Source organism: Panthera pardus, unplaced genomic scaffold (assembly GCF_024362965.1).
Source record: "Panthera pardus isolate Hobbes unplaced genomic scaffold, ASM2436296v1 HiC_scaffold_13, whole genome shotgun sequence".
NCBI classification, from domain to species: Eukaryota; Metazoa; Chordata; class Mammalia; order Carnivora; family Felidae; genus Panthera; species Panthera pardus.
Window position 1 is genome coordinate 105059188 of NW_026526688.1, and position 20947 is coordinate 105080134.

The following is a 20947-nucleotide window of genomic DNA, read 5'->3' on the forward strand; positions in this document are numbered from 1 at the left end:
TCCTGTTCTCTCTGTAAAATAAAAAAAAATTTTTTTAATAAAAAATTAAATAAATAAATAAATAAATAAATAGTGCTGTTGGCCAGAATAGTGCTTATATGATTTCTCCACTAAAATTTATTTATTAATGTATTTATAGTCAGTATTTTTCTAAAAAAACAAGTGATTTCTTATCTTTGTATTTGACACCTTAATTAAATGGAGAAATTTGAGTACTGTTTTGGCACTCTGCATTGAATTCGTTCACATTAGTGTTCATTATTCACTTACTACTACCTTTGGCCACTGTGCTATTAAAACACACCTCTTGTCTTTTGATGTTTGCAGTCTGTGCCTCTTCCCAGCTAAATTCCCACTGTCTATTTAAAACCAACTGGTTTTTGAAAATTCCCTTGTGCCCTCATTATCACACTAACTAAGCCTCACTGGATAGCAACCTAAATCTCTTTAGTAACAAGCCCATCCTCAATAGCTTGAAGAAATACACTGCTGTCCTACAGAGCTGTTTATAGACAGAGACAAAAGGCTCTTCTTGATTGTAATTTCAGCAGACCAAGTAATTGTAATGTCACTGTGGTAAAAATGAGCTGCATTTTTCATGCTTTCTAGAAAAGTTGAGATAACATCTCACAATCACACCACACATATTTTATAATTTAAATCTCAAAGTGGTTTTGTCTCAGTCAAAAAAAGCTGAACTTATAAATTTCATTTTAAGTTTATGTGAAAAGTTATGTTGTAGTAAACAGTTTTATTAATATGTGAAAATATTCATTGCATGCCTAACTAAAAGAGGCAATAGTTTTCTTATTTTAATGTTGTTGATATTTTATACTACCCTGTTTTTATGACAGCAAAAAATGATGACCAGATTAAAGAAAGTAAATGGCAAAGAATATAGGTGATTTCATTATTTTTTCTTTATTACGATCAGTATCAGTAATGTTAATATTAATAGAGTAGAGCATAAATAAAAGGCAAATTATTTCTTTAATAGTCTAATGACTTGAGACAGATAATTAAGGTTCCAGTCCATCAAGAGGGATGAGGAAAGGTTAGTAGGTTTTTCATAGAGTGGGAGGGCCTGGTTTCTATTTCTGCCTTTCCCTTAGCTCCATAGAGGAAGATGAGAAACAGATCCAATGCTTCTTTCATCTTTATTCTTCCTGTATTTCTCTTTATTTCATTCCTGAGGGGAAAATTTCAGAGCTGGTGTGTCCAATATACAAGTAACAGATTTCAAAAGAGGGATTTTTATAAATGAAGGTCATTTATGTGAAAGGAGAAAATACAGACGGTGCAGAGGGAGAACAATTTCTGGCTGAGTAATCTGCGTAGAAAAAATATCACTGAAATGGGCGTGGGAAGAGACAACAAAAGCATTCAGGGGGAAAAATGCTGAAGAAATTAGGAGAGAACAATTGGGAGTAAAGATGTTTAGAAATCACCATAAAAATCAAAAGCATTAAGTGGATAACTTCATTTTTTCCCCCAAAGAACATGTTCAAGTCGATTCTTTTTGAAGTTCTGGAAATCTGTGAAAGTTGTTGGCTATATACCCAGAAGAATTTGAGCTACTCAACAAGCTACTCATCAGAAGTAGCTGTCTCAACCTGTTTTTCGCCTTCACCTCTTACCTGGTCTAGAATTTTAACCTCTTTTCTCATTCCTTTGGGTGACACACCAAAGTGGATGGTTATCTTAAAAAGCTACAATTAAGACTGTTGGAAATGGAGAAGAGGCCCTGAGGGTTCTTTTAGTCTAGCACAAAGGAATTTATCAAATTAACCACTTGCAAACACTAAGCGTTTGATATTGTTCATCAAAAAGTGCTTAGGGAATCGCCCGAGAGGAAAGCTTATAGCCTAATGGTTGTACTGAAGCTACCTTCTAAATAGCAGGAAAGCACCAGACCTAAGAAAGCAAGCCTGGGATCCAGAGGGTACCCAAAGTGAAGAATGTGGAAAAGCAAGAAGTATAGAGGTTTTTTTTTTTTTTTTTTTAATTTACCTATTTTACATACTTGGTTTGGTGCCTGTTGATAGCCAAGACTAGAATGGGCCTGGATGGTGTTCCTCACTGTCTTGAGCAGGCTGGTTGAAAAGTTAGAGATTAGGGGAGTCTGGCTGCCTCAGTTGGTAAAGCATGTGACTCTTGATCTCAGGGTTGTGAGTTCAAGCCTCCCGTTGGGTGTACAGATTACTTAAAAAACAAACAAAGTTAGAGATTAATTATACTGCTCTTGTTCTTCAGAGTCACTTGTCTAGAATAGGCTGGTGGCACTCTTGAGAGTTCTGAGCTACATTGTGGGGCAAAATGCCTTGAAGGATTACATACTTGCTGAATAGTCTCTGAGAACTGATGGGGATCATAACTGATTGGTTCCAACCTAAACCAAGGGGGTCATTTGGGTCAGAGTTGACCAGCAACTAAAACTTGCGGCAGAGTGGTGAGGATTTCTAACAGGTAATCTAGTACTCTTAAAAATGAGAGGGGTGCCTGGGTGGCTCAGTCGGTTGAGCATCTGACTTCAGCTCAGGTCATGATCTTGTTGTCCATGAGTTCAAGCCCCACATCAGGCTCTGTGCTGACAGCTTGGAACCTGTTTCAGATACTGTCTCTCTCTCTCTCTCTACCCCTCCCCCACTCATGCTCTGTCTCTCTCTGTCAAAAATAAATAAACATTAACAAAATTGTTTTTTAAATGATAGCCACTGTTTCAATCAACATTGTGTGCTAGAATCCTCTGGAAGGATATTTATAGGGGGAAAAATGGACTTTGACTAATTGGTAAGATTAAGATAGAGAAGAGGTAGAAGACAGTTATTGATTCATTCATTCATTTATTCCTTTGAGAAACATTTGTGAAATATCTATGGCCCTTGTACCAAACAACAGAGATTCTGTAAAAGCAAAAGTGACAAGATCCCTGCCCTAATGGAGCTTACCATCCAGAGTGTGGAGTCAGATATTAAACATAGTAAAAGGCAAGCATTATTTCAGATAGTGGTAAGTACTATGAAGAAAATAGAAAAGTCTAAAGGGACAGAGAGTGACTTGGGGGGAGGTTTGATGATGGGTGTTTTAGGTAAGGAATGGAGAGACCTATCTGTGGAGGTGATATTTGATTGAGGTCTAAGATATGAAGAGTTGACCCTGTGAAGACCCATGCAAGGGCCTTCTTAGAAGAGGGAGCATCAAGTGTAAGAGGCCTGAAATAGCAATGAACTTGATGAATTTGAAGGACAAAATCAACAAAAACAGCAACAGTAAAAACACAGCATAGCCAAAGAAAGTAAACAAAGGACAAAATGTCTAAGACAAAGTCGTCATGGTAGGCCACACAGAAACAGTTTCTTTTAATCACAAAGAATTTAAAGGGAAAATTAAAGTAGAGGACAGCTGTGGCCCGGGGAAGAATCAGAAAAGGCCAAAGTCCCTTAAACTAGCATTATTCTATGCTGATATGGAGAAAAGAGGGTAGCTGGGGTATAGAGCCCATATAACAGTGAAAATAAGAGCTAAAACCTGGGTGACATCCAATGTCAGTAAAGTTCGATTTAGAGATTTGTGCCCCAGAAAAAAAAAAACAAAACCCTCACTGCTTCTCTTGCCAGTAGGTTAGGAATCCCAGTGATCCACCCCAACTATGATGTTGTACTTGCCACAGTTAGTACTTGAAATCCAGAGGGAAATGGAGATGATGACCACTGATTTCTTCATTGTGTGTGTGTGTGTATATATATATATATATATATACACACACACACATATGTATACATATATATACATATGTATATATTCATTGTATTCATGTATACAATATTCATTGTGTGTATACACACACACACACACACACACACACACATATATATACACAAACATACACACACACACTACCTAATATAAAATTCAATGGCTTGTTTTATATTTTTAATAAATTTTTTAAAAATGTAAAATTCCTGTGTGGGAAGCAAAAAAAGTACCAATGCATAATTTAGTCCTTAGAGGACTAAATTCATCAAGTTCATTGCTATTTTAGGCCTCTTACACTTGCTGCTCCCTCTTCTAAGAATGCCCTTGCATGGGTCTTCACAAGGCCAGCTCTTCCTGTCTTAGACTTCAATCAAATATCACCTCCACAGATAGGTCTTTCCATTCCTTACCTAAAACACTCATCATCAAACCTACCCCACCCCCCCCCCCGCCAAGTCACTATCTGTCCCTTTAAACTTTTCTTTTTTCTTCATAGAACTTACCACTTACAAATACTTTATTTTGTTTTATGTTTCAAAGGCTTTGTAACATTTTAATTTGGTCTAAATTCCTTTGTCCAGGGGTATCTGGGTGGCTCTGTCGGTTAAATGTCAGACTTGATCTGGTCTTAGCTCAGTTCTCAGGTTCGTGAGCTTGAACCCTGTGTCAGGCTCTGCACTGACAGTGTGGTGCCTGCTTGGGATTCTCTCTCTCCCTCTCTCTCTGCCCCTCTCCTGCTCATGCTCTCTCTCAAAATAAATAAATAAGCATTAAAAAAATTTTAATTCTTTTGTCTACCAATCTAAAAGACAAAGTTCATTTCTTTCCCAAAAAAGCTAAGATTTTAGTTAAGTACATAGTATTTACTAAACTTCAGAACTCCAAAAACACACTGGGTGAGGGGTTTTTGTTTTTGTTTTTGTTTTTGTTTTTTGGTTTTGTTTGTTTGTTTTTAAGTTAGTGTGTTCTCAAGGGGCTTCAAACGACTTTTCCTGAACTGTTTATGAAAATGTTTCTTGACACGTGATTTGGTAGGGAAAAAACCATGAGACTTCTAATAATATTGAGCAAACATTGAGCTTATACAAAGGGGAAAAAATGGGGGTGCCTGGGTGGCTTAGTTGGTTAAGCATCAGACTTCGTCTCAGGTCATGATCTCACGGTCCTTGGGTTTGAGCCCTGCGTCAGGGGGCTGGAGCTCAGAGCCTGGAGCCTACTTCAGATTCTGTGTCTCCTTCTCTCTTTGCCTCTCCCCTACTCATGCTCTGTCTCTCTCTCAAAAATAATTAAACATTAAAAAAGAAACCCCAAAATTTACAAAGGTGAAAAAAAGTGGAGCATAAGACATACCATCTGTAGAGTGCCAATGAAATAGTCCACACAGCACTTTTCATGTCTCTGCAAAATATCACTCTGAGGTGATGTTGTTACCACGGTTGTAACTCAGAGAGGAGCTAGCAAAGATCTGAGCTGTCACATGGCTGCATAGAATTGGACATAATGACCATTGGTCATCAATCTATGTGCTGTCCACCAGACAGCATAGTATCCCCTTATTTAGATGGAATGGTGACAATACAAAGAACAATTTTAATTACTAATGTTAGGAAATAATTAGTAATTCAGCTTATCAATGGTCACATTAATTGTAACACTCCCTTCTTCCATTGATAAAGTTAACTAGTAGAAACTAGGATAGAGATACTTTTCAAAGAGTGTTTGTGATGAAGGAGGCCCAGGAAGGGGGGGGGGGGGAATAAAATAGTTTGCAGCTAACTATACCCTGCAAGGAAGCATTGAAAGCGTTATCCATCCAGGGTTGAGCAAAGGGAGTTTAATTCCTTTGGTGTTAATACCCAGTAATTCATGCAGAAGCCTAGAGTGAGTATCTTAAAATGTTCAGAAACAAGCAATCTTTGTTTTTCCTTTCTTAACAAGAAAGTAAGCACAGATAGATTGGAGCTCTTTCAGGTAACATTTATGTTAATGGATCAATATTTTCCTTTGGCAGAAAATTGTTATGCTTGCTCTTAATGAGCATATCAATGAGTTGAGGCCAGAGAACCTAGTGTTTACCCAGCTCCTAAGCAGGCCAAGTTTGTTAGTGAACTTGTGGTTTCATAAACCACATCCAGAACATCTCCTGCCCCTTTCTTAAAAGACAGCCTAGTGACCTAGTGAGTGGCCATATTCAGTTAAAAGTGGTAAAGAAAAGCCAATATTCATCTACCCTCACCAGAACTTGAGATTTCTTATTCTGTACTTGTTTTTTTAATAATAATAATAATAGTAAATAATGCCAATAGCCATCATTTATACAGAACTTACTATATGCCAGGTACCATGTTGTTATTGTGTTAGTTTATTTAATCATCAAACAATGATCATCTCTGAGATAGGTATTAGAATTATCCTCATTTTATACATGAGTAAACCGAGCTAAAAGTTACAAGTAAGCAACTTGCCTGATGCCACTTGAGTAGTAAGAAGCAGAATCAGGGTGAACAGCTTAACCCTTAATAACTGCATTGCATAATATGGCATAATAAATACACAATTTCTTTGAAAGTGTTTCTGTTAGTGGCCAGCAGTTTTCAAATAGCCATTTATTATTTTCAATAATAATAATTTATGAACTAAACCCTCCTCAATTTCTCTTTAATTAATACTGTTTTGATCCCCCCTCAAACAAACAAACAAACAAAAAAGCCAGGTCCCAAGTAAGTGCTGTACAAAAATTATCCCACTTAATTCTCATAATAATTTTAGGACACTTAGAGAGGTTATGTAACTTGCCCAAATGATCAAATTGATATCAGGCTGCTGAGATGAATTGAACCCAAGCTATCCTGAGGCCAGAGGCTGCGTTGATAAGTGCCAACTTCTGCCATTAGAACTAGCCATTGGAACTATGTGATAAAAATCATAACCAGGTCAGGTGTTCAGCTCAGTGGCAGGTAGTGGTCCCTCTTTTCAACAGGCCATATACCGTATATATATTCAGCTGGTGCTCAAGTGTGGAAACCTGCCTGATAAACTCAGTCACTAGGCCCAAAGAATTCAAGTCCCTCAGATCTGCTTTTCTGAGTTGTATGGCTGCATAGCTGCAGTCACTAGAGCCTGATTGTAGCTGTCAGCTTTACAGCTTCGTAGGTTAGTGAGGTCTACCAGGATCTTTGCCTTTGCGAAATGGTGAATTGAATGTATGTACTGAAATTTATAGTTGAAGATAACAATTAGGAGAAGTCACTTAAAAATAAAACTTATTTTCTGTTCTATAATGTAGTGGTTACAGGCCTGCCGAGGCGTCTCATGCTTGTCACTTAGTGCCTGTGTAGATTTGGGCAAGGTGATGAAACCCTCTATGCCTCCATTTTCTTTTCTTTTCTTTTTTCAGTAGGATAATAACAGCTATATTACAGAATATGGAAAGCATTAATATATATAAAATAAATGATTGATAATGTGGTTAGTGCAGGAACTTGAACAGAATGTGTTCAATAAATATCAACCCTTATTATTGCCTAAATTGTCAAGATAGTACTTTGACTGTTCCCCTGTTATAACTTTTATGCTGCTGGGGTGCCTGAGTGGCTCAGTTGGTTAAGTGACCGACTTAGGCTCAGGCCATGATATCACGGTTCATGGGTTCTAGCCCCGCGTCGGGCTCTGTGCTGAATGCTTGCTCGGAGCCTGAAGCCTGCTTCAGATTCTGTGTCTCCTTCTTTCCCTGTCCCTCCCCCGCTTGTGCTTTGTCTCACTCTGTCTCTCGACAGTAAATAAATGTAAAAAATATTTTTTTTAATAAAAAAAATGTTTTACGCTGCTAAAGTAAGCTTTGAAAATGAGCTAGAGTTCAACTAGCTGACAAATCAGAAAAAATAAAGATGTATTTTAAAATCTGATATTTACATATCAGGTTTATTATTTATAACTCTTTCTTATAGTTTGCTCCTGTGTTAGGTTATCTAAAGTTTGATTTGGCATTTGCAACATTGTTCAGTTTAGAGCACATCATGGTAGATAAGGAGGTAAACAAAAAGAGAAAAGTCATGGCTCCATTACTGGCAAATAAAAAGCAAGCAACCATAAAAATTCTCAACCCCTTTAAAGTTACCTAGGTTTATGAATAATCAAGTGTAGAGAATGAGGGTTTTCCTTTGAGAGGTAGAATGAGAGGTTTTCCATTATTAATGCCATTTCTTTCTTTTTTAAATATAGCAATGTTGTTAATAACATCTTTTTTCAACTTTATAACTTCCAAAAATCTTGGATCGATTTATTTGTTTTTCTTGAACATAGCATGTGTTCATTTTTGCTGATTTAAACATAATAATTTACTTTTCATTCAAAATTATTTGTAAGACTGTTTACAATCTCGCAGCTTCACGAGCTACAGTGGGCTATAGTGAAGCTATATAAATACAGTGAAATCTTGAGGTGCCTGGGTGGCTCAGTTGGTTAGGCATCTGACTTTGGTTCAGGTCATGATCTCATGGCTCATGAGTTCAAGCCCCATGTTGGGCTCTGTGCTGACAGCTCGGAGCCTGGAGCTTGTTTCGGATTCTGTGTCTCCCTCTCTCTGCCTCTCCCTTGCTTGCACTCTGTCTCTCTCCCTCAAGAATAAGTAAATATTAAAAAGAATAATAAAAACAAAAATAAAAATAGTGAAATCTCAGAATTCTCTACATTCATAAGAGAGAAATGCATTGTGATTGTATAAGTTCCCTGATGATTTTCCATTTGTATGACTTATTCTCCTCACAAAAAGCACTTTTTAAAAAAGTGTTGAAGTTGCCCCAAATGCATCTCCAGACAATTTTATTTTATTTTTTTAATGGTTATTTATTTGTTTTGAGCGAGAGAAAGAGTGGGGGAGGGGCACAGAGAGGGGGAGAGAGAATCCCAAGCAGGCCCTGCACTGCCAGCGCAGAGCCTGATGTGGGACCTTATCTCATAAATGTGAGATGATGACCTGAGCAAAATTCAAGAGTCCAATGCTGAACTGACTGAGCCACCCAGGTGCCCCTCCAGACAATTTTAAATTGTATAGGTTATAATCCCTCTAGAATTATTGTTCCATTTTCATCTTGTGAGGGAGTTAAAATGTAACAGGAAAATGCATATTTGTAGCAAAATAAAATAGTCTAAACAAAGTAAATTTTCTTTGTTTTTATTAACATTTCTTATAAAAATCATCAAATTTGTGGGGGGAAAAACCACAAAACCCTCTGCATTCCACTGTGTTTCATATATTTAACTCCAAACAGCCATATCACAAAGGTAAGCCATTGACCACTAAGAGAACTAGGTAAGAGACTGGAGGTAGTCAGTGGAAAATATTTATTGAGAAGCTTGTACTAGATAGTGAAGATCCAGAAATGAATAATATCTAATACCTCACTCAAGGTCCTACTTACAACCAACACAAATTCATCCAACCACTGGAGAAGAATTATCCTTCATTATGAAGCAGTCAATATATCTTTAAGTGATTGATCGGATGTTACTAAATGAGTGTACATTAAAGGTATTTTTTACTCTTTGTGCTCTCTTTCTGAATCTTTGTCAAACACCTTTTGAGAATAAAAAGACTATAGAAAACTATAAGGTACAAAATCATAGCTTTCAAAAACTATTACATATTACGATAAAAACTGGAAATCATGGCATTGTTTATCTTCTTAAAACTGATGTTATTGTGCAGGTTTTTTTGTTGGTTTTCAATGTTTAAACATTTTAAACTCTTCGCTTCAAAAGGTCTGTTTCTGGAAGGTTTCTTCCTTCTGCTTTAATCATTATATGCCCTGTTGAGCTAGTTATGTTCCAAAGGTTAACATCATTCAAAGTTATTTTTGATTTTTTGAAATAATTTACTTAAAATATTTCTGAAGACAGGCATTCCACAAGACATACGCATTGCATTAACAGCCATTCTATCACTGAACAAAACCTTCCTAGTTAATATTTCTTATTTTAGGATCTTAGATCTTCATAAAGTTGTCTCTGCTTAGACTCAGCTGTGAGCTCCAACATAAGTGATGCTACGTGCCAAGTATTGTTTTGCGTGTTGACTGACGGGCCACATTTCATCTTTCTAATGACCATTTGATAGCAAAGAACATTGATTCATATGTAGAGCCTTTCTACACTGGGTAGAAGTTTCTAAGCCTTCTAAAAATAAAGACAAGTCTGGAGTAACGTCATATTTTTAATGCCCTGAGTTGGTTTTATTACATAACTTAGCTATAAATACTGCCAATGAGTCTCTGTTTCAAAACTGTATCTATCTTTCAGTACAAAAATGAAGGCATATGTCCTTCACAATATAACTGTTTTATGAAAGGAGAGGGAAAAAAATTCTTTCTGATTTCAGTTTCAGCTCTACCAGCAAATTTTGTTTCTAGTTGTTATAGCAGCATTATGCATAAATATAGGCCTATTGATGCCTTGAGTTTTTTGTTCAGATGAGGGTGTATAGAAAACAACAGAAATGCGTGTAGCTTAATTTCTTTAAAAAAAATTTTTTTTTAACATTTATTCATTTTTGAGAGTGAGAGAGACAGAGCATAAGCAGGGGAGGGGCAGAGAAAGAGGGAGACACAGAATCAGAAGCAGGCTCCAGGCTCCAAGCTGTCAGCACAGGGCCTGATGCGGGGCTCGAACTCACAGACTGTGAGATCATGACTTGCGCCGAAATCGGACGCTTAACCAACTGAGCCACCCAGGCACCCCCATGTAGCTTAATTTCTTGAACAAGAAACTTTGTTGCATTACAAAAGCTGGGATTTGTTTGTTTTATAGATAGTGAATACAATTTAACTGAAAAGGATTATAGTCTTCTCATCAAATTAAACCATGGCTATTTGTGTTTTGCTTTATGTTTCTTTGTATGTATTCTAATATGGACAGCCTTACAAATGACACAGTTTCAAAAGGCATCTTCCTTATCCAAATTACTGCTCTCCTGGACTTAGTTCAGGGATATCTGAAATCCCATAATTCCTTTGTCCATTCCATGCATTCTTTTGTCCCATTAAAATGTTAATAACTCCAGACTGGTTGACACAGGTAGTCTTATCAGGTAGCTAATACACTTGGGAGTCTTTTAACTAGGAGGCTGGATACTTGAACTCATTGATAAAATCTTTTATTTTCTTGCAACCAGACGAGGAACGAGAATGAATCTGCTCATAAAGTAGCATGGGAGATGCAATTGTGGGGAAATTCAGACACTTTTGTTTGCAGCTGACCCTGTATTTTATGTAAAACATTTGTTTAATCGACAATGCACTCCCTAAGATATTTAGTACTTGTAAAATACATAGAGCCACCCTACAAATACAGTATCGGTTTAAATTTTCTGTTAGAGCAATTTTGCAGAATATAACTATGGTAACCAGCCTTAGAGATGGTACCCAATGACCCCACCTCCCAGAATTTACACTCTTGTGTAGTTGCCTCCCACACTGTTCTGGGGTTAATTTACTACGTGAACGATAGAATATGTGTCGCTTCTGAGATTAGATCATAAAAGTCTTTGCAGCCTCTGTCTTGGTCATTTTCTTGCTCTCCTGGGTCACTGGCACTAGGGTAAGCCAGTGCCATGTTGTGAGTGGCCCTATGGAGAAGTTCATATGTAAGGAACTGAGGCCTTCAGCCAACAATTTCATGAGTGAGCTTGGAAGCCAATCCTCTAGGCTAGTAAGCCTTCAGATGATTATAGTCCCATCCACATCTTGACTGTAACTTCATGAGAGACCTTGAACCAGAACCACCCTGCTTACCCAATCTCAGATTCCTGATTTTCAGAAACTGTGAGATAATAATAAATGCTTATTGTTTTTAAGCTGTTAAGTTATGGGACAAAAAATGTGTTATCTTGCTATAGATACTGAACAATTGCCCATTCATTAGTCACCAGAATCTGTCAGCTGAAATGCCTGTGAAACATCATAGTTTATAGCATGAAATTTCTGCCAAATAACAAAGTATAAACTAGATGAATAAACATAAATGCTTAGAAAATCCAGGCAGGTCGTGGCCATGACAAACTGAAGACTGTTCCCGAGGCCTAAGGATGGAGACAGTTATAGATATTTGTTGGGAATTGTGGGAATTTAGGTTGCCATGTTGCTAGATCTTTTCATTTTTCAAGGTATAGTATATATAGCTCAGTCTCTTCCCAAGCACCCATTACACTCCAGATAATTCGACCAGGGTAATCACAGTAAGTCTATCTTATCTGCCAGCTCAAGAATGGGCATGTGATCTAGTAATAAAAAGAGTGTGAGGAGAAATCTCTTAGGAAGCTTTTGGGAAAGATTTCTTTGCTTCAAGAAAAGAGGCACAGAAAGAACAAGCCTTTTTCTATCTAGTTGTAACATCTTGTTATTTGTTGAGAGTTTAAGATGCAGCCAACACGAAGATGAACAAGCAGAGAGATAAAGAGCCTAGGGCTTCAAGGACACAGTAAGGCACTGAAGCCATCAACCCTGGAGAAATTGGTATTTCCTATTGTAAGATGTCATAAAATCTGTTAAAATGCCTTCTTTTATGGCAGTTGGATTTGAGGTTTCTTTTACTTGAAGCCAAAAGCATTCTAACAGATACACTAGGGAAGCTGGTGATCCATAATTTTATGGATAAACGACTGATTTTTAAACATTTTGTTTTAATGTTTATTTATTTATTAAAAAAATTTTTTTTTAATGTTTATTTATTTTTGAGACAGAGAGAGACAGAGCATGAATGGGGGAGGGTCAGAGAGAGGGAGACACAGAATCTGAAACAGGCTCCAGGCTCTGAGCTGTCAGCACAGAGCTCCACGCAGGGCTTGAACTCACTGACCGCGAGATCATGACCTGAGCCGAAGTCGGCCGCTTAACCGACTGAGCCACCCAGGCGCCCCACGTTTATTTATTTTTGAGACAGAGAGAGACTGAGCTTGAACGGGTGAAGGTCAGAGAGAGAGGGAGACACAGAATCTGAAACAGGCTCCAGGCTCTGAGCTGTCAGCACAGAGCCGGACGTGGGGCTCGAACTCACGTACCAGAAGATCATGACCTGAGCCGAAGTCGGACGCTTAACCGACTGAGCCACCCAGGCACCCCAAACGACTGATTTTTAAAATGCATGAAAATTAATTTAAAAATAATTCTGTACCAAATAAAATATATCGGGATGGCACATCCATCTTGCTGGCTGCTGGTTTGTGATCTCTCTTGTTGTAGCCATGCTACCATATTATAAAAAAATTTATAAGCTCATTTGCATTTTATCTGAAGGTCTCATTTGTTCAGTGACTGTTTATTGCCTGCCATTTTGGCTGCTAGAAGAAACCGGAGGGTCCTGATAATTGTCTTCACACACTCAAATGTTAGTCATTTGCTCATTGTCCAGCACTTAATAACAGTTTCTAATTCTCACAACTTTGTTAAGTGGAATTGTTCTCTCTATATCACAGAGAAGCAAACTATTTAGAAAGGTTAGTAGTGAATGATGGATGACTAGGAGCCAGGATCCCTTTATCCTATCTCCACCCCTACCCACATGCATTGCCTCAGGCAGTTCATTCCCCAGAGGACATTTTTGCATTGAGGACAATCCAGGCAAATGCAGGCTCTTTACAATTAGCTGGGGTTTGGCCCCAAACCCCAAAATATTTTCCTAGTAGCTAGGCCAAACAGGTAACCAGTTTCGGTCTCTCCCTTTCAACCTCAACCCATAATCAAATCTCAACATTATGGTTAAGAATCCAAAGATGAAGTGAGGAAAATCACTAAGCATAAGGAAGGAAAATAGGGCATTGATTATTTATGTGAATACAGACGTATTTACATCTTAAATGATAATAGGACTCTAGTAGTGTATACTAATTACTATTCTTGGATCTGCCCCTTCAGCAAATCTCTATCTTGAAGGTCCTTTAAGAGAAGTGGGGGAGAGTCTTTTGTGCCCCCTGGAGGCCAAGAAACAAAAAACTTAATAGGGATTTGAACCCAGGTCTAATACTAAATCAGTAGAACAGAAACAGAATCACAGCTAGGTAAAGTAGGTTTCTGACTCAATAGCAGAGATTTTTCCAACAATTTGGACTTTCTAGAGATGGAGTATGCTGGCTGCCAAGTAAGAATTTTCCCCATCAGTAGTTTTCAAGAAATAGCTGGAAGTCCACTCATCAGGAGGTTTTGGGCAAAGATTTCTGCATTTGACAGAAAATTGGAGCTCTAAGTCTTTTTCAGCACTGGGTTCTGTGATTCCCAGATCACTCACGAGCAGTTCTAGTGTTGCTTTTCCTCCAATCTGTTTATTCCCACTTGCAACTGAGGAATTGAAAATCACTCGTACTTTGGCAAACTCCTCAGGAAAAGTGTTTTAATTTTTTTTTTTTAACGTTTATTTATTTTTGAGACAGAGAGAGACAGAGCATGAACAGGGGAGGGTCAGAGAGAGGGAGACACAGAATCTGAAACAGGCTCCAGGCTCTGAGCTGTCAGCACAGAGCCCCCAACACGGGGCTTGAACTCACGGACCGCGAGATCATGACCTGAGCCGAAGTCGGCCACCTAACCGACAGAGCCACCCAGGCGCCCCGGAAAAGTGTTTTAACCCAAAATACTTAGTGTTTCATTGACTTTTGGGGACCAAACTTGTTGAGAGGTAGAGAGACCTCTGAGAGGACAAACTCTCAGGTGAGTGGAGCTTAGAGCATGCTCGTGATTGTCCCTGATCCAAGAGGGGAATTACTGAGGTATACTAAGAGGCACAAGCTTGGTGGGACGGGAGCTCTGAATAAATTTTCCTGCTTTGTTCATAGGTTTTCATGGGGTGGCTAAATCTGAGGGGTTAAGAATTCAAAGGCAGTTACTGATAATATACTACTACCATACTATAGTTGGCATTTATTGAGTACTGTGTTCAACAGTTTATGTGCATTATCTCAATTATTCCACACAGGGATTTATCATTACAGTACCATTACTGTCCCTTTTGTCAAGCGTTTGGCTTAGGGAAGTAAGGGAACTCATCTAAGATCCTACAGTTAGAGCTAGAGCCAGACTGAGCATCAGTTTGATTCCAAGGCTGAAGGAACTATTTTTTTGAGATATATATATATATATATATATATATATATATATATATATTCCTTATCTACTAGTGTGTATTATTTGAGTAGTCCTGAAAATGAATCCATAGAATTAGTTTCCATATAGGGTTTTTATTACCAAGGTTAGATAAATTTTATACCAAGGTTAGAGAGGCGCCTGAATGGCTCAGTTGGTTAAGCTTACAACTCTTGATTTCAGTTCAGCTCATGATCTCAAGGTTCGTGAGATCAAGCCCCGAGTTGTGCTTTGCACTGATAGCGTGAAGGGATTCTAATCTCTCCCTGCCCCTGCTTCACTCGGGCTCTCTCTCTCTCTCAAAATAAATAGACATTAAAAAATAAATAGGGGCGCCTGGGTGGCTCAGTCGGTTAAGCGTCCGACTTCAGCTCAGGTCACGATCTCGCGGTCCGTGAGTTCGAGCCCCGCGTCAGGCTCTGGGCTGACGGCTCAGAGCCTGGAGCCTGCTTCTGATTCTGTGTCTCCCTCTCTCTCTGCCCCTCCCCCGTTCATGCTGTGTCTCTCTCTGTCTCAAAAATAAATACAACGTTAAAAAAAAATTTTTTTTTTAAATAAATAAATAAAGGGGCACCTGGGTGGCTCAGTCGGTTGAGCGGCAGACTTCAGGTCAGGTCATGATCTCGCAGTCCGTGAGTTCCAGCCCCGCGTCGGGCTCTGTGCTGACAGCTCGGAGCCTGGAGCCTGTTTCAGATTCCGTGTCTCCCTCTCTCTGACCCTCCCCCATTCATGCTCTGTCTCTTTCTGTCCCAAAAATAAATAAACGTTAAAAAAAAAATTTAAAAATAAACAAATAAATAAAAATTTTGGGGTGCCTGGCTGGCTCAGTCAGTGGAGCATGCGGCTCTTAATCTTGGGGTTGTGAGTTCAAGCCCCACGCTGGGTGTAGAGATTACTAAACATAAAATATTTTTAAAAGATCAGCCTGATAATGTCTTATAATTTCAAATCTCCAACAGTTCCTACACAGGCTTTCATATTTGATCCCCACCCCCCTTTTATATGAAAGAGCAATGCTCAGTGTTCTTTTAACACATTTCTTGCACTTGGTATTGTACAAGTAAATGCTGATTTTATGCCGTAAGTTCAAAAACTCCTAGCTTTTCCAATACAGGCAGTACCCAAATTGCAAATGGAACTTTCCCAAAAGTTATTTTGTATACTGGTTTTTGGAAGTCTGTAAAAATAATATGCATAGTGGTTGTATTTCCAAATAGAACAACACAAGAGCTCTTCAACCCATCACATATGTGCAGTAAAATCATCTCCTAAACAACCATAAAACCAAATGTTTATATACATAAAACATAGTTGGCATAGGAAATACAGATATGCAGATATACATGTATCCCACCCCTACCCCCCAAGACTGCCCACCCTTCCTTCTGTGATATGAGCAGGCAGACTCCCCTGTTCACTCTTCTAGGTTTTAGGCTTTGAGGCTGTGGGTAGTGGAGCTCTGGGGACTGAAATCAGTGAGGTCGCAGAACTGACAAGGGGTATTTTGGGGACCTCCTGGGGCCTCCTAAGTGTTGTGGTGGGGAATGCCTGCAAGGTGTCAAATACTTGTTTCTGTCAGTTCCTTTTTGTTGCTCCTTTGTTTCTGCTGAAGGGATTGCAAGACAGGAAAAAAAAAAAAAATATCAGCAGTGGGGTTTTTGTAGTTGTTACCAGATGGAGTTGCCTCCCCCTTTCCTTTGGCTTTGATAGAGGTAATGAGAATCTGAGGAGAGTGCTGTGGCTAGGTAGTGCCTAATCCAGGCAGAAGGAGAGAATTTCTCCTTGCAAACACCCCTCCTCCCCGCAAACACACACTGTGCTGTGGTGGAGGTGGGAGAAAGAAATGCATTTCAGGGATTGGATTGGGAATTGGAAATCCTAAACATCTGCATGTTGGTAGCAGCAAAGAGGAATGACAGAAGAGAGAAAAGGAAGATATTAACAGAAGAGGGAAGTAATATGTAGAGCACAGGTCTGTTTAGGTCATACTTTGCCTGTAAAATAGAGGACAAAGCCCAAATGGAGGCCCCTAAATTCACAGTCCAACTGCCTGAATGCCAGTTTATTGTGTAGGAAAGATATTTTAAAATGTAGATGATTAAATCCAGATGTGGAATTTTCTGTGGGTGAGTCCACTTTGTACATGTCAGCTTTATAATCTGTTAAATGTAAGTAGGCCTTGGGAAATCTCAAGCTCCTCTTAAGTCATACAGGCGCTGGAGGAGAGGCCAGCCTGCCCAAGCATCTCTCCTCTCTGGAATTGAGTTCCAACAATCTTCCCTTTTACTATCTTCTCTTTCATTATTTCCCTCTCTTCAAGGTACACAAATGTGTGAGAACTAGGTTTGCCAGTAGACCCCCCACAAAGTGTGAAAACAATTGGTTGAGGAGCCATATAGGTGAGGGAGTGCGGCAGGATCTAAGCAGGCCAGCCAGAATCCCACAATGAGCTTTCCCTGCCCAATCGGGTGGCAGAAGGTGGAGAAGCAAGTGGACAACTCCTATTGGAATTGTCCCCTATTATATCAAGAATCTGTGATTGGTGAACCCTAAATAAGTAAATCAAACTCTTCCAGAGAACTATTTCATCTTTCACTTCTTTCACAAGTACCATTTTTAACTATGGTTTTGGAGCCAGGAAAGTATCAGTAAAAAAAACCAAAATAATGCATAAAAGCATCTTGGATAAAAACATCTTTTTAAAAATTGTTTATTTATTTATTTTGAGAGTTAGAGAGCAAGCAGTGGGAGGGAGAGAGAGAGAGAGAGAGAGAGGGAGAGGGAGAGGGAGAGTCCCAAGCAGGCTCCATTCTGTCAGCACAGAGCCCGACACAGGGCTCAGTTTCATGAACCATGAGATCATGACCTGAGCAGCAATCAAGAGTCTTAACAGACTGACCTGCCCAGGCGCCCCTGAAAACATTTTGAATAAAGATTTGACAAATACAGTCTGGGATTCCTAAGATTCTTTTTACCCAATTCATTGTGAAATGAAATCAAATATTTTGTTAAATAGGAGTGGAGAAAAAAATCAATAAAATGATTCATGAAAGTTAAAATGGATTATTTGAGCGAGGTTAGGGAATTAAATCAGTTTCTAATTGAAACCTAGGTTTTAACAATAAATGTTTAAGTTACGCTCACATTTTCTTCGAGGTACATTATATTATGGGGCAATATGGTCCTGCAAATGGTTACCAGAAAGTAAAATATTACCATCTCTTTGGCCTTCCTGTTCCTTGTTTACCTTCAGGGGCATGGTCAGGAACAACTGAAAGGAGAAATCCTAAAATATCCAGCTCCAGTAATTAAAAAAAAAAAAATTCCAAACCAACTTCTTTGGGGAGGGAGAGAGGGGCTGTTGAAAGGCTCTACTAAGGTCAGGCCAAGCCAATACTGCAGCTTCAAAATTGCCAGCAGTGGGGCCACTTTGGAGAGGCAAATGTGTAGGCTTAAGTCGCTTGGCCTGTAAAAACGAGGCAGGTGTTAGAGGGATGGACTTTTGGATAGGATGCAGACCCGGACGGATGAAGTCTTCTCTGGTTAGAAAGGAAATTTGGTATTAAGAGGGCCTCACTGAATCCCAGTAATAACCAAACAACTGGTGTTGTCCAGGGCACCCGGTGGAAAGTGGGAGGCAGGAAGTAGAAAGGCTCAAGCTCCTTTCCCTGGGTCAGTTCAGGAATTTAATTTCAACAAATGTTTATTGGAGTCTAATAAGTGTTGGGCACAGTGTTAAGCACCGGGATATAAGGCTAAATCAAACGTGGTCTTGTCCTTGAGGAGCTCACACTTCAGTAAAATGTCTTCAACATTCCTCGTGCTTTGTTAACTTTTATACTGGGACTTGTCAGGGGAGAGTTGTAGCAAAATCCATCCACACTTCTGAAGATTTAAAAACCAGGAAAACTAGACAAGGGCATGGGGGCTTGGGGGTGGAGGAGAGACGGCTACAGGGACTGGTGCCAAGCTTGGGAGTCGCCAGACGCGGGGCTCTGGTCGTGTTGCCTGCCGGCCAGGGGCAGCCAAGACCTTCCCCCGCATTGTCACCCTCGGGCTTGGCTCCGGCACAGCGAGGCTGCGGCGGTGCCAGCAGCTGGTCTGGCCCGGACGGCGAGACGGCGACAGCCGGGAGCCCGGTAGGGGCCAAGCGGAGAGGTCCGGCTCCTGGGCGAGACTGCGCGTCCCGCGCCCGCAGCCAGGGGGCAGAGTTCCCGGGCTCTAGCCACCGCTGGCTACCTGGGGCTCAGGCCCCACCACTCCCGGCGGAGTCCGCGCCTTCTCTTTGCGAGTCTTCTGCACTAGCCTGGTCTCAGCGAGCTCAAAATTTCACGGCCCACTGTTGCTTCCGAGGGGCAGGAGCGGAGGCGCGTCGCGGGACCCGTGGCGGGAGGCGAGGTGGGGAGGGAAAGGCGGTCGGCACGCGGGGGGCGGGAGGGGACTCGAGTGGGGGATTCGAGGGACGCTGCAGCCCCGCCTCCGCCCCCTCCTCTCCTCCTCTTCAGAACCGGAGGAGCGGGGGAGCATGGACCAAACCCTGCTGCTCTGGCACCATGACGCTCGCCCGCTTCGTGGTGGCTCTGGTTTTAGGGGCGCTCCCCGAAGTGGTCGGCTTTGATCTAGTCCTCAGGTATCCCCTCCACCACCGTTATCGCCATTCGCTCCCTCCGGGTCCCCCGCACCCTTACTACCTTCCCACCCAGCAGCGGCAACAGAGAACGCCTCCGTCGCCCTCTCTCCCGCGCGTCCCGCGCGTCCCGCGCCCCCCGCCCGCGCCCCATGCCCAGCGCCTGCACGCCCTCCATGCCGGGCGCACGCCCGGGCCGCACCCCGGGGACTGCCCGGCCGGCGAGCCCTGGGTCAACGTGACGGACTTCGGCGCCCCGTGTCTGCTCTGGGCAGAGGTGCCACCCTTCCTCGAACGGTCGCCCCCGGCGAGCTGGGCTCAGCTGCGAGGGCAGCGCCACAACTTCTGCCGGAGCCCGGACGGTGCGGGCAGACCCTGGTGCTTCTATGGGAACGCCCACGGCAAGGTGGACTGGGGCTACTGCGACTGCAGACACGGTGAGTGGCCCCGGGGCAGCGGCGGCGGCAGCTCGGGACTGGCGGGGAGCCAGCCTGGCGTGCCGAGGGCTTTAGGTATTCCTTGAAGAGAGCGAGTGAGAGAGTGTGTGAGAGAGTTCGCGTTTGTATTGCCCGGCGGGATGGCTGGCTGCCGCGGAGGCACCGGCAAAGCGCACTGGTACCGTGACTTTAAATTAGCGAGGCGAGCTTTGTGTGTGAAGGTTGTCGTGAGGGTAGTTTTCGTGAGAGGTGCTGCACTCTGGGTTCCTGGATCCCGTCTCTGGCCACTGTGTGTGTTTGTGTGTGCGTGTTCGTCAGGTGGATGTGTGTTCTCTAGGGTAGTTTGCCGTGAGGGCGTTACCATATTTACAAGAAAGAGGCAAAGTAAGGGGGAGATAAAGTTTCTAATTATTCGTTTTGGAAAGGGAAATATTAAATCTAATATACAACCAATAACTTTCCCCCCACCCCATAGACTCCGATTTGGAAGAATGTGATATATCTTTTTGCCTTTATTCTCACCACTGGCCTCTGTTTGAAAAAGTATGGCAAAGTCTCCTGGCCAGAATACAACTTGCCAAAGTGATGTTCAGTTCTGGGGCACAATATGGTAAATATGATTAGTGAGAGAAGAGAAAAGAAAGGAAAAAGAGATAGGAATAGTAACTATCTTAGGAAAGAAGCAACGTGACATAGTCAAATTAAGTTTTCAAGAATGCCATTTTTTTAGCTCCATATGTTATTTGTGGGCATTTGGGATTAGTTGGTGACATCAAGAGATAAAGTTGGTAAGATGTTTTGGTTTTATGGTATAATGATAACATATTAATAGGTTTAATGTAAGTGAATGATCTGCCTTTGAACAGTGCTTCATTTTGAATTGTTGAGGCTTTGTTTAATATTAGCTCGCCCCCCCCCCCCCCCCGCCATTAATAGCTGGAAAGAAAAACTTCATGTCCTTCAAAGTTTGAATTTCCCTTCAAACATCTTTTTGGCAGCTC

The 20947-nt window shown here is 41.0% G+C and overlaps 1 protein-coding gene and 1 long non-coding RNA gene across 4 annotated transcripts in view; both read left to right on the forward strand.

The window, feature by feature from the left end:
* The window catches only part of LOC109248620 (uncharacterized), a 249515-nt gene that overhangs the window by 51998 nt on the left and 176570 nt on the right, over window positions 1–20947 (forward strand). The gene's annotated exons all lie outside the window — the stretch shown is intronic.
* Window positions 19041–20947, forward strand: part of PRSS12 (serine protease 12) — a 75782-nt gene continuing 73875 nt past the window's right edge. The window contains exons 1-2 of one of the 3 annotated variants that reach the window (XM_053901286.1): window positions 19041–19280; window positions 19388–19946. In XM_053901286.1, the coding sequence (XP_053757261.1) occupies window positions 19436–19946 (511 nt within the window). In that variant the 5' untranslated portion in view covers window positions 19041–19280; window positions 19388–19435. Of the gene's footprint in view, window positions 19281–19387; window positions 19947–20947 lie in introns of those variants that run through there. The other 2 variants (XM_019418386.2, XM_053901287.1) reach the window with 2 other exon arrangements.